Raw genomic sequence first — 13580 nt, 5'->3', positions numbered from 1 at the left:
TCAACAGATAAACCACAACAACCAACCAGCTGTTACACTGAAGCTCATTTAGTTTTTTATGTTTCTCCTCAGCTCTTCAGAATGAACCAACACACAGCACAACAGGTAAGACTGTCTGTCTGTCTGTCTGTCTGTCTGTCTGTCTGTGTTTAATTAAATCTCAGCCCCTTAAAAACATTAATCTAAAACTCTCATATTGTAACCAGTGAAATGTGTAGATATTTGTATTTAAAGTGAATAAAAGGTGAGTCAGTAAATACAGCTTCACTGTGTCAGTGATGTGTTTGACAAAGAGAGGAAACACATCCCAACCTTTTTAAACATGGTGATGAATAAGTTTACATTTATAAGGTTATTTATGGATCAATATGTTACATTTATGAGCGTATTAACCCTTTAAGACCTGAGGCCCATTCTACAAATGCCTTCTAAATCAGTAGTTTCCAAACTTCTGCATGCCAGGGACCCCCAAAATGATATGTATTTGGACGCGGACCCCCATCTGAAAATGTGTCGTGTCAGGGACCCCCAGAAGAGAAGATTTGTGTTAAAATAAATCTGAATTATACTTTTTATTTTTAAACAATTTTTCAAAAATGTTCAAAAATAGCAGATCTACAATCTTGCGGCGCGGCATGAAGTGACACGTTGTGGCTTGTAGATCTGATATTTTAGAATAGCCAACGCTAAAATGTAAAATGAAACGGAGGTTTTCCAAGTGTTTCTATATTTTTAAAGGTAAACCAACTCAAATGTAATGTCTCATTTTCTCCAGAGGTGGAGCCCTTCCTCATCGTATCCACCTTGTCCAACCTGATGAAGATCAGCTTGGACGGCTCCAGCTCCACAGAGCTCAAACAGGTGAAAACCATTAGACATAACAACACATCCTATGTAATCCTATACAATATTCTACACACACTGCTTTTGACATGCTGGAATGTATTCCTGTCTGAGACTAACACAACTGATGTGGTGTGACAGGACTTGAAGGGTGCGAGGGCTCTGGACTTTGACTATCAGCAGCAGATGATCTACTGGACAGAAAGGAACCCCCCCATGATCAGTCGCATGCACATCAATGGCGGTGACGTCCAGGTCAGTGTGACAATGACAACGATGAGGATGAATGACAGGGAAGAGAAACTGAATTCAAACTACTTACAGTACACATGTAATTCAGAGTACTTATACTTGTATTTAAAATACTTTGTGACATCAGTGTACAGTGTTAACCCATTAAAACCGGCAACGCATCTGTATTACCACTTAAACCATTATTTTATACTTTGGCTATTCAAAAATAGCAGATATACAAGCTCATAGCGCGGCACCGAGTGCCGCGCTATGAGCTTGTATATCTGCTGGAACAACATATTTGTTTGGGGGTTCTTGACATGAAAAGGTTTGAGCACCACTGATATATTAGGGTTAGGGTTAGTTTGCATAAGTTTTTCAGAAAACTGTTAGGATTTAGAAGACATTTGTAGGATCCCCCAGAAGCAAAGATTTGAGTTAACGATGTTCGCTTAAAAAATATATATATTCAAAGATTTGCACACATTTTCAACATTTTTCAAAAATACTAGATATACAAGCTCGTAGCGCGGCACCGAGTGCCGTGCTATGAGGTTGTATATCTGCTATTTTTGAAAAGCCAAAGAAATATGAAATGACACAGATGCGTTCCAAGTCTTAATTGGTTAAATATAAAAGCAGAAAACAGGGTGTCTGGTGTTTCAGTCAGTTAGTGTACAGACCATGTGCTCCTTGTGAGCCGTGAGGATGTGAGTTTGAATCTGACTCCTGGTCTTGTCTCACATGTTTCTCCTCTTTCTGTCCTTGTTTTCCTGTCTCTCTACACCAGGGCTTCACAAACTGTTACATGACAAGGACCCTGAAATAGACACAGACTCTTGAAAAATTGTAAAAAATTGTGTTGTGAGCTTGTAGATCAGATATTTTCAAAAATAAACATTCAAAATAGAACATTTTTGAAACAAAATACATTTGTGAAAAATACTCTACACTACCCTATCAAAAAAGTATTGTAGTAACTGCATAAAAATGATAAAACAATAAAATGGTGAGTATATTCAGAGTACATGTATGGTTGATTGACAGGTCCTTCACAACACGTTGATCAGCTCTCCATCCAGTCTGGCTGTTGATTGGGTGGCAGGAAACCTGTACTGGTGTGACAGTGACAGGGACACCATAGAGGTGTCCAAACTAAACGGGTCGTACAGAACAGTCCTGGTCAACACCGGCCTGGAGGTGCCATGGGCCATGGCTGTGGATGTACGCTACGGGTAAGAGCACTGTGGTGACATCATGAACCTCACACTGTGGTGACATACGGTTTTAATCCAGTAAATCTCCAGACCATTGACATGCTTGTCTCCGACCATGCTGCTATCCTTTTTAAGATTCCCTCAGTTTCCGCGGTCTCCACCCCTAGAGCCCCCCGTTATTTCAGACCTATTACTCCACAGACCATGGAGAACTTCTGCAACATTTATCAGGCCTCTCAGCAGCTTGATCCGCTGGATTCAGCATGTTCTGTGGACGAGCTGACTGCTAAATTCATGCATATTTCTCCCATCTAATTGCTTCGAACCCCCATAACCCCAAACTTCTCTTTAGCACCATTAATTCTCTTACACGTCGTCCCTCCGACTCCAGTGAAATTATATCCACTGAGAGATGTGAAGCCTTTCAGGCCTTCTTCTTAGACAAGGTCTCAAACATTAGAACCCAAATTGGACCTTCTTTGTGCATTCTACCACACAGGGAGGTATCCCAATGCTTAAATTCCTTCGATTTAGTTTCCCAGCCTGACCTTTTGAACATTATTAATAGCATGAAACCCTCTTCCACCCCTGCAGACGCTCTACCCACCACATTTTTAAAAGAGGTTTCGCTCTTTTGATCTCCAGACATTTTAGCAATATTCAATACATCACTATCCTCCGGTGTTATTCCTTCTATCTTCAAGTCAGCTGTAGTAAAACCCCTGTTGAAAAAATCAAACCTTGACATCTCCAATTTTAACAATTTCAGACCAATTTCGAAATTACCCTTTCTCTCCAAAGCACTAGAGAAAGTGGTTTATTCTCAACTTTTAACTTTTTTAAACGACAACTCACTCTGAAATGTTTCAGTCTGGTTTTAGAACACACCATAGTACAGAGACTGCACTTCTGAAAGTTTTAAATGACATCAGGATGAACACAGATGCTGGCTGCTGTACTGTGTTGATGTTACTTGACCTTTCCGCTGCTTTCGACACGATAGACCACAATATTTTACTGGACAGACTAGAAAACTGGGTGGGTGTGACTGGGTCTGCACTGGACTGGTTTAGGTCCTACCTGAGCGACAGAACCTTCACGGTCTCAGTTGGCGATGCGTCCTCTAGCCATGCAGATGTCACTTGTGGCGTCCCCCAAGGGTCAATCCTTGGTCCGTTATTATTTTGTATTTATCTTCTTCCTTTAGGCCTAGTCATTCGCAATTTTAACGTCTCCTTCCATTTTTATGCTGACGACACACACATTTATTTTTCCTTAGACCCATCAGACCCTACCACAGTTTCTCCGGTTTCTCTTGTCTCCCCTTTGATTGCCTGTCTTTCTGCCATAAAATCCTGGATGTCAAATAATTATCTTATGCTAAACAATGACAAAACAGAAATCATTGTGTTTGGACCAAAAACCCGTAGAGACATGGTAACGCAGTTACTACACACACAGGTGTTACAGTGCACCCATGAAGCAAGGAACCTGGGAGTCCTATTTGACCCAGACCTCAACTTCACAAAGCATTTTTCCAACATTGCAAAAACAGCCATTTTCCAAATTAGGAATATTTCAAAAATCAGATCTTTTATCTCATTTAGCGATGCACAAACCATTATTCATGCCTTTGTCACTAACCACTTGGACTACTGTAATTCACTTTTTTCTGGACTCCCCAAAAAGTCAATCAATCGCCTTCAACTAATTCAGAACACAGCAGCTAGAGTTCTTACAAGAACCAGGAGATATGACCACATCACCCCTGTTCTTGCTTCACTGCACTGGCTACCAGTGGCGTTCAGAATTGATTTTAAAATGTCAGTTTGTTTTTAAAGCACTGAACGGACTTGCTCCTATTTATATTTTTGACCTCCTGTCTCCCCACAAACCCACCTGCAATCTTAGATCAGCACACAAACTTTTACTTGTCCCCCCCAGACAAACCTTGTGACGGAAGGTGACAGGGCATTCGCTGCTAGGGCTCCATTTCTGTGGAACCAACTCCCCCTGCAAATTAGACAGGCCACTTCAGTGTCCACTTTTAAAAACCTTTTAAAAACTCATTACTTTAGAATGGCCTTTAGCTAGAAGGAATAGTCAGCTATTTCTCTGCTTTCGCTCTTATTTTTGGTCTTATTATTTTTGTATGGTTCCTTTGTTTTTACATTTTCCATCATTGAATTGCCTTTATATTCCCTGTGTCTGTATTGTATTTGTATTGTTAAGCACTTTGTAAACCTGTTTTTGAAAAGTGCTATATAAATAAAGTTTATTATATTATATTATATCATGAACCTCACACGGTGGTGACATCATGAACCTCACACTGTGGTGACATCATGAACCTCACACTGTGGTGACATCATGAACCTCACACTGTGGTGACATCATGAACCTCACACTGTGGTGACATCATGAACCTCACACTGTGGTGACATCATGAACCTCACACTGTGGTGACATCATGAACCTCACACTGTGGTGACATAATGAACCTCACACTGTGGTGACATCATGAACCTCACACTGTGGTGACATCATGAACATCACACTGTGATGACATCATGAACCTCACACTGTGGTGACATCATGAACCTCACACTGTGGTGACATCATGAACCTCACACTGTGGTGACATCATGAACCTCACACTGTGGTGACATCATGAACCTCACACTGTGGTGACATCATGAACCTCACACTGTGGTGACATCATGAACCTCACACTGACTGAATGTATCAACCATTCTGTGAAACACCACGGATACAAGAAGACTAAATTACATCTAAACATTAAACTGATGACATTGCATCATATTCTGTACATCTTGTAAAGTGTTAAAAAGTCACTTAATAGATGTTTTTGTAGTAGAATAAGAAGGGTAGAGTTTACCTCATGAGGAACATTTAAATAGTATCATGTAAGTTGTCACTCACTGAAAAGTGCACTAAATATAATGTATAATACTTCCTTGTGATTGGCTCTGCTTTCTGGAGCTCCTATGAGGCAAAATACGAACACATGACGCCCAAGTATTCTAAAACAAAATCATACAAAGTACAGTATGTCTGAATTATTGTGAATAATGTGTTGAATGTTGTTATTGTTATTTATTCCTTATGTATCCCTCCCCTCCCCCACGTGGAAGACACATCCCCCCGCCCCCTCCACACACACACACACACACACACACGCACACGCACGCACGCACGCACACACACACACACACACACACACACACACACACACACATTGATAGTGGTGGAACAATATGTATTTTTACATATCGTTGATGTCGGGTGGAAAACTGTCCAAAACTGTTACTTTTCAGGAAATGGGAAAAATAATCTGTGTTCCAATGTAGTTATTATTTAGTCTCAAGCTCTTTGTTAATACTTTTCATTGGTTAAATATATATAAAACCCAAAGACACACAAAACCACTTTCACTTTCAATAAAAAACAGCAATTATATAAAAAGATCTACAGGCTCACAGTGTGTGACATCGTGACGCATTGTGAGCTTGTACATCAGCTTTTTCTGCTACTTTGGTGACACTGTGGTATTGTGGACAATGTAGGCATTAATTTACAAAACAAAACAAAAGTTTTTAAATATGGAGATACAAGGTTTCTGCCCGACAACAACAATATGTTACATTGTCAGTAAAGATGTCAAACAGTGACCCTGACTCGGTGTCTCCCTGACAGGTACTTGTACTGGTCAGACGTAGGTAACAACAACCCCCACATAGAGAGGATGGGGATGGACGGCACCAACAGGAGCATCATCGTGAAGGATAAGATCTACCAGCCCTACGGCCTGACGTTAGACTACATCAACGATCACATCTACTGGAGCGACAACAAGGAGAAACACATTGAGTTTGCCAACCTGGATGGAACCAACAGACACACAGGTAACACACACACACACACACACACACACGCGCACACGCACACGCACACGCACACGCACACACACACACACTAGATTATTTACTTACTGGAGTTCCCCAGGGGTCTATTCTAGGCCCCTCCTTTAATCTTCTTTATTGCATAAAAGGATTACATTAAATATCTTTGCAGAAAATAGCCGATCTGCAAGCTCATAACATGTTGCAGAGTGACACGTTGTGAGCTTGTAGATCTGCTATTTCCGGTGTATGTCTGGCCCAGAATAGGATCACTAGGGTTCATGTGGTTAAATTAACACTCCAGAGTGTTATTGTGTATAAGAATGGATTATGTTCATTTTTACATGAAGAAAAAAACAAGGAAAACAGTGAGAATATTATTTACTTTTGTAAACTTTATTGATGCATTTTAACTCTTGTTATAATATTCTTTATAATACTTTGTTCATGTATTTTATAATATTGTGACTCTTTTGGTTTTGTGTGTCTGTAGTTGTGAGTCAGGACATCCAGAACATCTACTCTATTACTCTGTTTGAGGATCACATCTACTGGATAGACAGGGAGACCTACAGGGTGACCGACTCCATCTACAGAGCCAACAAGACTCAGGGAACCAATAAGCCCAGTCTCATCAGCATCCTGTATAATCCATCTGACCTCCACATGTATCACCCCTCTAGACAACCTGAGGGTCTGTACCACCTACTGTATACAACACTCTCACTATTCACTCTCACTGGGGGCCATAGCTGAGTGGTTAGAGAGCCCGGCTGGGCAGCCAGAGGCTCTACAGCAGGGGTCTTCAACAGGGGGTCCTCAGAGTTACTACAGGGGGTCCGCCAAATCTTTGTATGATATGATTTTTTTTTTTTACCTTAACCACTTGAACCCTAGCATCCCTTTTCTGAGGAGAACTTAGAACTAGCAAAAAATAGCAGATCTAAATCGGCTATTTTTGGCAAAGAGGTTTAGGAGTAGAGGGAAAAAAGAGCAGTACCAAGTAAACAAAAAAAGTTTAATCTGAAACTAAATTCAATACAATATAGAAGGGTTCCCTGCTTCATCTCTCTCTCAGCTAGGGGGTCCTTGGCCTGAAAAGGTTGAAGACCCCTGCTCTACAGTAGTTGTAGCAGGTTCCATTCCAGCAATGTGTCCATGTGTGTCCCTGAGCAAGACTCTGAACCCCTAATAGCTCTCAGAGCGCCGTAGAATGACTGCTCACTGCTCCTAGTAGTTATAGGATGGGTAAATGTTGTTCTGTTGTAACCACACATATGTATCACTATGTGTATCACTGCTTCAACATCTTGTTTACAATATTCATCATAACTTTCAATGGATGAATTATTGTTTGTGATTTAGTTTTTCCTATAGCAAGGTTAGAGGAGCATTTACACTGCAACCTCCTAGTTGTGTACAGGCAGACAGGGACTGTTTTCTTGTAGAAATTATTTTGAAATTGATGTTAAATACAGTTTTAATTGGGTTGTCTATGATATTCATGTTGCCGTATTTGGTGTTTTATCAAAGCAATAAACCATGCGAGTCGGTGGTTTACAGTGATTGTATAACAGTTAGAGGGTTGTAGTCACTCTGCTCTGCATCGTTCCTAACAACACCTCATAGCTGCTCTAAACTCACATTAAACCACAGCCTGGTGTGGCTTATTGCTTTATTCTAACATATAGGTGTGTGTTCTCATGTTTGTTCCATGTGTGCATGTTTTCTCCACCCTGCAGTGGCCGGTCACCCGTGTCAGACCAACAATGGAGGCTGCAGTAACCTGTGTCTGCTCTCACCTGGAGGAGGCTACAAGTGTGAGCAGTTCATGATGTCCATCTGCACTGCCAGCCAGGTGATTCACCTCACCTTCACTTGTGTTACTCTGTATGACTTTATGTCTCATGTCTGCTTTTGATACATTACTGATTCTAAACATAATCCTCTGTCTCCCCCATCAGTTTGCTTGTAAGACCTACAAGTGCATTCCGTTGTCGTGGAAATGTGACACAGTAGATGACTGTGGGGACCGGTCAGACGAACCTGCAGACTGCTGTGAGTTGAGACAGAAATATGACCTCATTATTCATGCTTTATTATCAGTGTTGAGACTAATGTGTGTTTTTTTCCAGTTTGATCATATTGTTACAATTACTGACATTTAAATGGCCACGATACCCGTTACTTCACGCGAAAATAACCGACAACTTCAGAGGATTAAAGGTTTATTATGATCATCTACTCTCACACTAGACCTGTCTGTGACCTCCCCTCTGCTCACTACAGCTGTGGGACTTGATCCAGTCACCATGTTGTTGTTAAGATAGGACTGAGGGTCCAGTCACCATGTTGTTGTTAAGATAGGACAGAGTTATAGGGGTTTTAGAGAAGGAGATAGAACAGAAGCGGATGGGAAGCCATGTTTTTTGGCACGGTGATCTATTAATACTCAGAATCACCGTGGGTGATTCCAGAGCTGCTCCAGCCCCTCCTGTGTGGAAAAAAACAAAAGAGACTGAAAACACGGTTCAGACCGTGTTTGGCACAGAAGCGCTTACTCTGTGAAAACACGGTTCAGACCGTGTTTGGTACCCGATGTGTTAAGATAGGACTGAGGGTCCAGTCACCATGTTGTTGTTAAGATAGGACTGAGGGTCCGTCCAGTGACCATGTTGTTGTTACACAGACAGATAGATAGACAGACAGACAGACAGACAGACAGACAGACAGACAGACAGACAGACACTCTGACAACAGGTATAAAGTGTATTTCATAACATGGTGGGTCATGTACTCCCTATTTACATGGTTCAGTAGAGTGGTACCTAACAGGCAGCGGTCTAGATCCTATAATAAATCAGTGTGTTGTGTATTTTAAAGTGGTGTTGACTGGATATGTTTGTGTTACACCTGGTGACCCCTAGGTGACCCCTAGGCTGGGTCCTAACATACCATAGTACACACTCTGGTGTGTGTGTGTGTGTGTGTGTGTGTGTGTGTGTGTGTGTGTGTGTGTGTGTGTGTGTGTGTGTGTGTGTGTGTGTGTGTGTGTGTGTGTGTGTGTGTTGTGAAGGTGGTCTGTACAGAGGACAGGTGGTCTATGTGTTGTGAAGGTGGTCTGTACAGAGGACAGGTGGTCTATGTGTTGTGAAGGTGGTCTGTACAGAGGACAGGTGGTCTATGTGTTGTGAAGGTGGTCTGTACATGGGGACAGGTGGTGATTATTCTCACTGTTACAGATATGTATGTAGAGCATATTTTCATCATCATGGACGCCATGGAAGCTGTATGTTTAACTTTTGATTTGTTGACAGGGCCGGATTAGCACTATGTGGTGCCCCAGGGCGACCTCAAGTTGAAGTGCCCCCCCCTGCTCCCTGGGGCGGAGATATGGCTTGAGGCTGGGGGGAGGCTCTTTTTTTTGGCGGATTTTGTTTGTTTCTTTTCGGTTTTTGGTTACTTTATTTCGGTGTTAGGGTTAGGGTCAGGTTAGGGTTATGTTATTTAGTTCTTATTTTTGCCTGATTTTACTGATTTATAATCAAAAGATTCATTATTAGGGGAACGGTGGCGCAGTTGGTAGCGCTGTCTTCTCACAGCTAGAAGGTCCTGGGTTCGATTCCCACCGGGGACGCTGTGGGCGCTGGGGGCGTGTCTTCTCCTCCACGTCATCAGCGCCCATACCCTAGGTGGGGTTGGTGAAAGGGCCTACTCTGTGTGGAGTTTGCATGTTCTCCCCGTGTCTCCTAGGGTAGCTACGTCCTACCAGGGAAACTCCCCCGTGTCAGGTGACAAGAAGGTCAGTTGGCTCTCATGCATTGAAGGAAGCATGAGCTCGGCCCTGGCCTCCCTAGGCTGTGAGGGACTGGTGTAGCGCTGGTGTAGGGCTGGTGTAGCGCCCAGGATCACTTAGGAAATTGGCCCCGGGTGAAAAAAAAAGGTTACAAAAAAAAAAAAGATTCATTATTTTAACATTTATTTTGTATTATTGCTAGTGTTGTTATGACCCTATATGATCATATATGTATTTACCTATGTTGTTTTGTCCTGTGAATGTCCTGTGAATGACTCCTCCCCCACATTGGTATGAGGGATTCAGTGGTGCTGATTGGTTACCAGCTGGTGTGTGAGTGGTGATTGGTTGTGGTTGATTACTGGGTGGAACTAGCTGGTTTGGTCATCCTGGTACACAGAGGGGTCAAGGGTCAGATATATTTATACAGAGCTTAGTATGGAGTGTAATATAACAGTGGTTTCATGTCAACGACCCCAAAATAATTTATACTGAACATATTTTGTGGCAGGGACAAGATTTGTGTTGTTAAAATGATCCAAAACTATTCCTAAATGTTTTGAAAATAGCCAATCTACAAGCTCACATTGGTCACATCATGCAGTATACACACTATTATACACACTATACATTATGATGTTGGCCATTGCTTATAAATAACGATCAGGAGGTTAAAAATACAGGATACCAGTCATGTGGTTAATAAGATGTTAAGATGTTCTGTTTGTTTATTTATGTTCTAGTATAGGCCAGTAGTTCTCAAAGAAACCATATGGACCCTTAAAAGGTCTGTAACTCAGAGTGTATACATACATGGAACCAAATGGACCCCTAACGGTCCATTTGGTTCCATTTATGAGAGTGTATTCACCTTATCCCTGACCACGCCCACCGTGGGTGTGGCCAGGTATGGGGGGGGGGGGGGGGGGGGGGGTCCTGTTTACCCCTTGATACTATTTAGTAGAATTAGTTGCTTCTTTGGGGCTTGTTTTCATAGACCTAGCCGCTTGTTTTCCTTGCAAAATCTGGCAACACACTGATTACCTGCATTACACCTGCAGCCTTTTTATTGATTTATTGTTGTTTTGTTTTTTTGGGTGTGTGGGGGGGGGGGGGGTGAATGTGTATACTGGTGCTGTGAGGGGGTTTAGGAGGTGAATGAGACACTAACAGTGAATCACAGCAGCAGTGGTGCTGCTGATGTTGTGAGAAAGCAGTGAGGTTCCATAAATTATCTCCACCAGGACGGACGGCTTAAGGCCGGAGACTATGATTTCACCCCTGTCCATCCGTGTGTCTTTGAGCAGCTGATCTACGGCACCGTTGGACCGATCAGCATGAAACTTTGCACTCACTCTCCCTGGAGACCTGTTATAGCGCCACCAGGAGGCCGACTTTTGTAAAGCACATTCTCTGATATTACTTCTACATATTTTGTCCAAATCTCACGTAAATCTGTACAAATGATGGATTGGCTACCATTGGCTTCCAAAGTGTGCAGGAGTGGCACACAGAAGATTGCACAAATCATGAACGCAGCGTCCGATTGCTGTGAAACTTTAAACACATCCATTAATATATTATGTAATTATGTTATAATTATCTTGCTCATTGTCTTCATCAGTGAGTGTTGAACTCTAGGATAACATCAAAGTACATGTTAACTTTAATAGTCACTCTTTGCTCTCACAGGGAGCTCTGCAGCACAAATGTCCTTTTCTTGAGGCCACTTGACCTCCTGAAAACTTCTCTCATGTTATTGGACAACTTGTCAGGCGTGTTCCACAGCCAACTGAGTTAGAAGGATAATTATATTAGTTTGTTAGTGATGAAGGTCTGTGTGACCAAATCACTAAATGACAACCAACCTGTTAGTTTACAACTAACTATTGATTGTCATTAATTTATATTTAGTTATTTCTGATATAAATGATAGTTCCTCATTCATACCCTGTGAATGTCAAATAAATAGTAGCAAACAGGAGAAACAAAGGACATCTTGTCCTGTATTTGAATAGATAAACCACAACAACCAACCAGCTGTTACACTGAAGCTCATTTAGTTTATTATGTTTCTCCTCAGCTCTTCAGAATGAACCAACACACAACACAACAGGTCTGTCTGTCTGTCTGTCTGTATGTCTGTCTGTCTGTCTGTCTGTGTTTAATTAAATCTCAGACCCTTAAATCTAAAACTCTCATATTGTAACCAGTGAAATATGTAGATATTTGTATTTAAAGTGAATAAAAGGTGAGTCAGTAAATACAGCAGCTTCACTGTGTCAGTGATGTGTTTGACAAAGAGAGGAAACACATCCCAACCTTTTTAAACATGGTGATCAATAAGTTTACATTTATAAGGTTATTTATGGATCAATATGTTACATTTATGAGCGTATTAACCCTTTAAGACCTGAGGCCCATTCTACAAATGCCTTCTAAATCAGTAGTTTCCAAACTTCTGCATGCCAGGGACCCCAAAATGATATGTATTTGGACGTGGACCCCCATCTGAAAATGTGTTGTGTCAGGGACCCCCAGAAGAGAAGATTTGTGTTAAAATAAATCTGAATTATACTTTTTTTGTTTTCAAACACTTTAAAGATTTTTCAAAAATGTTCAAAAATAGCAGATCTACAATCTTGCAGCGCGGCACGAAGTGACACAATGTTTTCCAAGGGTTTCTATATTTTTAAAGGTAAACCAACTCAAATGTAATGTCTCACTTTCTCCAGAGGTGGAGCCCTTCCTCATCGTAGCCACCAGCTCCAACCTGATGAAGATCAGCTTGGACGGCTCCAGCTCCACAGAGCTCAAACAGGTGAAAACCATTAGACATAACAACACATCCTATGTAATCCTATACAATATTCTACACACACTGCTTTTGACATGCTGGAATGTATTCCTGTCTGAGACTAACACAACTGATGTGGTGTGACAGGACTTGAAGGATGCGAGGGCTCTGGACTTTGACTATCAGCAGCAGATGATCTACTGGATAGAAGGGAACCCCCCCATGATCAGTCGCATGCACATCAATGGCAGTGACGTCCAGGTCAGTGTGACAATGACAACGATGAGGATGAATGACAGGGAAGAGAAACTGAATTCAAACTACTTACAGTACACATGTAATTCAGAGTACTTATGTAATTCAGAGTACTTATACTTGTATTTAAAATACTTTGTGACATCAGTGTACAGTGTTAACCCATTAAAACCGGGAACGCATCTGTATTACCACTTAAACCATTATTTTATACTTTGGCTATTCAAAAATAGCAGATATACAAGCTCATAGCACGGCACCGAGTGCCGCGCTATGAGCTTGTAGATCTTCTATTTTTGAAAAATCGTGAAAATGTGTGCAAATCTTTTGTTGTATATTTTTTAAAGCGAACATTTTTAACTCAAATATTTGTTTCACAGATGCGTTCCAAGTCTTAATGGGTTAAATATAAAAGCAGAAAACAGGGTGTCTGGTGTTTCAGTCAGTTAGTGTACAGACCATGCGCTCCTTGTGAGCCGTGAGGATGTGAGTTTGAATCTGACTCCTGGTCTTGT

At 41.5% G+C, this 13580-nt stretch overlaps 2 protein-coding genes across 3 annotated transcripts in view; one reads left to right on the top strand and one right to left on the bottom strand.

Moving 5' to 3' along the window:
- galnt7 (UDP-N-acetyl-alpha-D-galactosamine: polypeptide N-acetylgalactosaminyltransferase 7) overlaps nucleotides 1-13580 on the bottom strand; it is a 550610-nt gene that overhangs the window by 362696 nt on the left and 174334 nt on the right. The gene's annotated exons all lie outside the window — the stretch shown is intronic.
- LOC308104528 (low-density lipoprotein receptor-related protein 1-like) overlaps nucleotides 6467-13580 on the top strand; it is a gene marked incomplete at both ends in the record, with an annotated part of 7204 nt that continues 90 nt past the window's right edge. The window contains 7 exons of the mRNA XM_080454968.1: nucleotides 6467-6473; nucleotides 6711-6911; nucleotides 8026-8075; nucleotides 8182-8275; nucleotides 12097-12129; nucleotides 12749-12834; nucleotides 12958-13071. Coding sequence (XP_080311094.1) covers nucleotides 6467-6473; nucleotides 6711-6911; nucleotides 8026-8075; nucleotides 8182-8275; nucleotides 12097-12129; nucleotides 12749-12834; nucleotides 12958-13071 — 585 coding nt within the window. The remainder of the gene's footprint in view (nucleotides 6474-6710; nucleotides 6912-8025; nucleotides 8076-8181; nucleotides 8276-12096; nucleotides 12130-12748; nucleotides 12835-12957; nucleotides 13072-13580) is intronic.

This window comes from Gymnoscopelus braueri (genome assembly GCF_963280865.1).
Source record: "Gymnoscopelus braueri genome assembly, chromosome: 2".
NCBI lineage: Eukaryota > Metazoa > Chordata > Actinopteri > Myctophiformes > Myctophidae > Gymnoscopelus > Gymnoscopelus braueri.
Note: the sequence above shows the minus strand (reverse complement) of the source record. Positions and strands in the feature narration are given on the sequence as shown.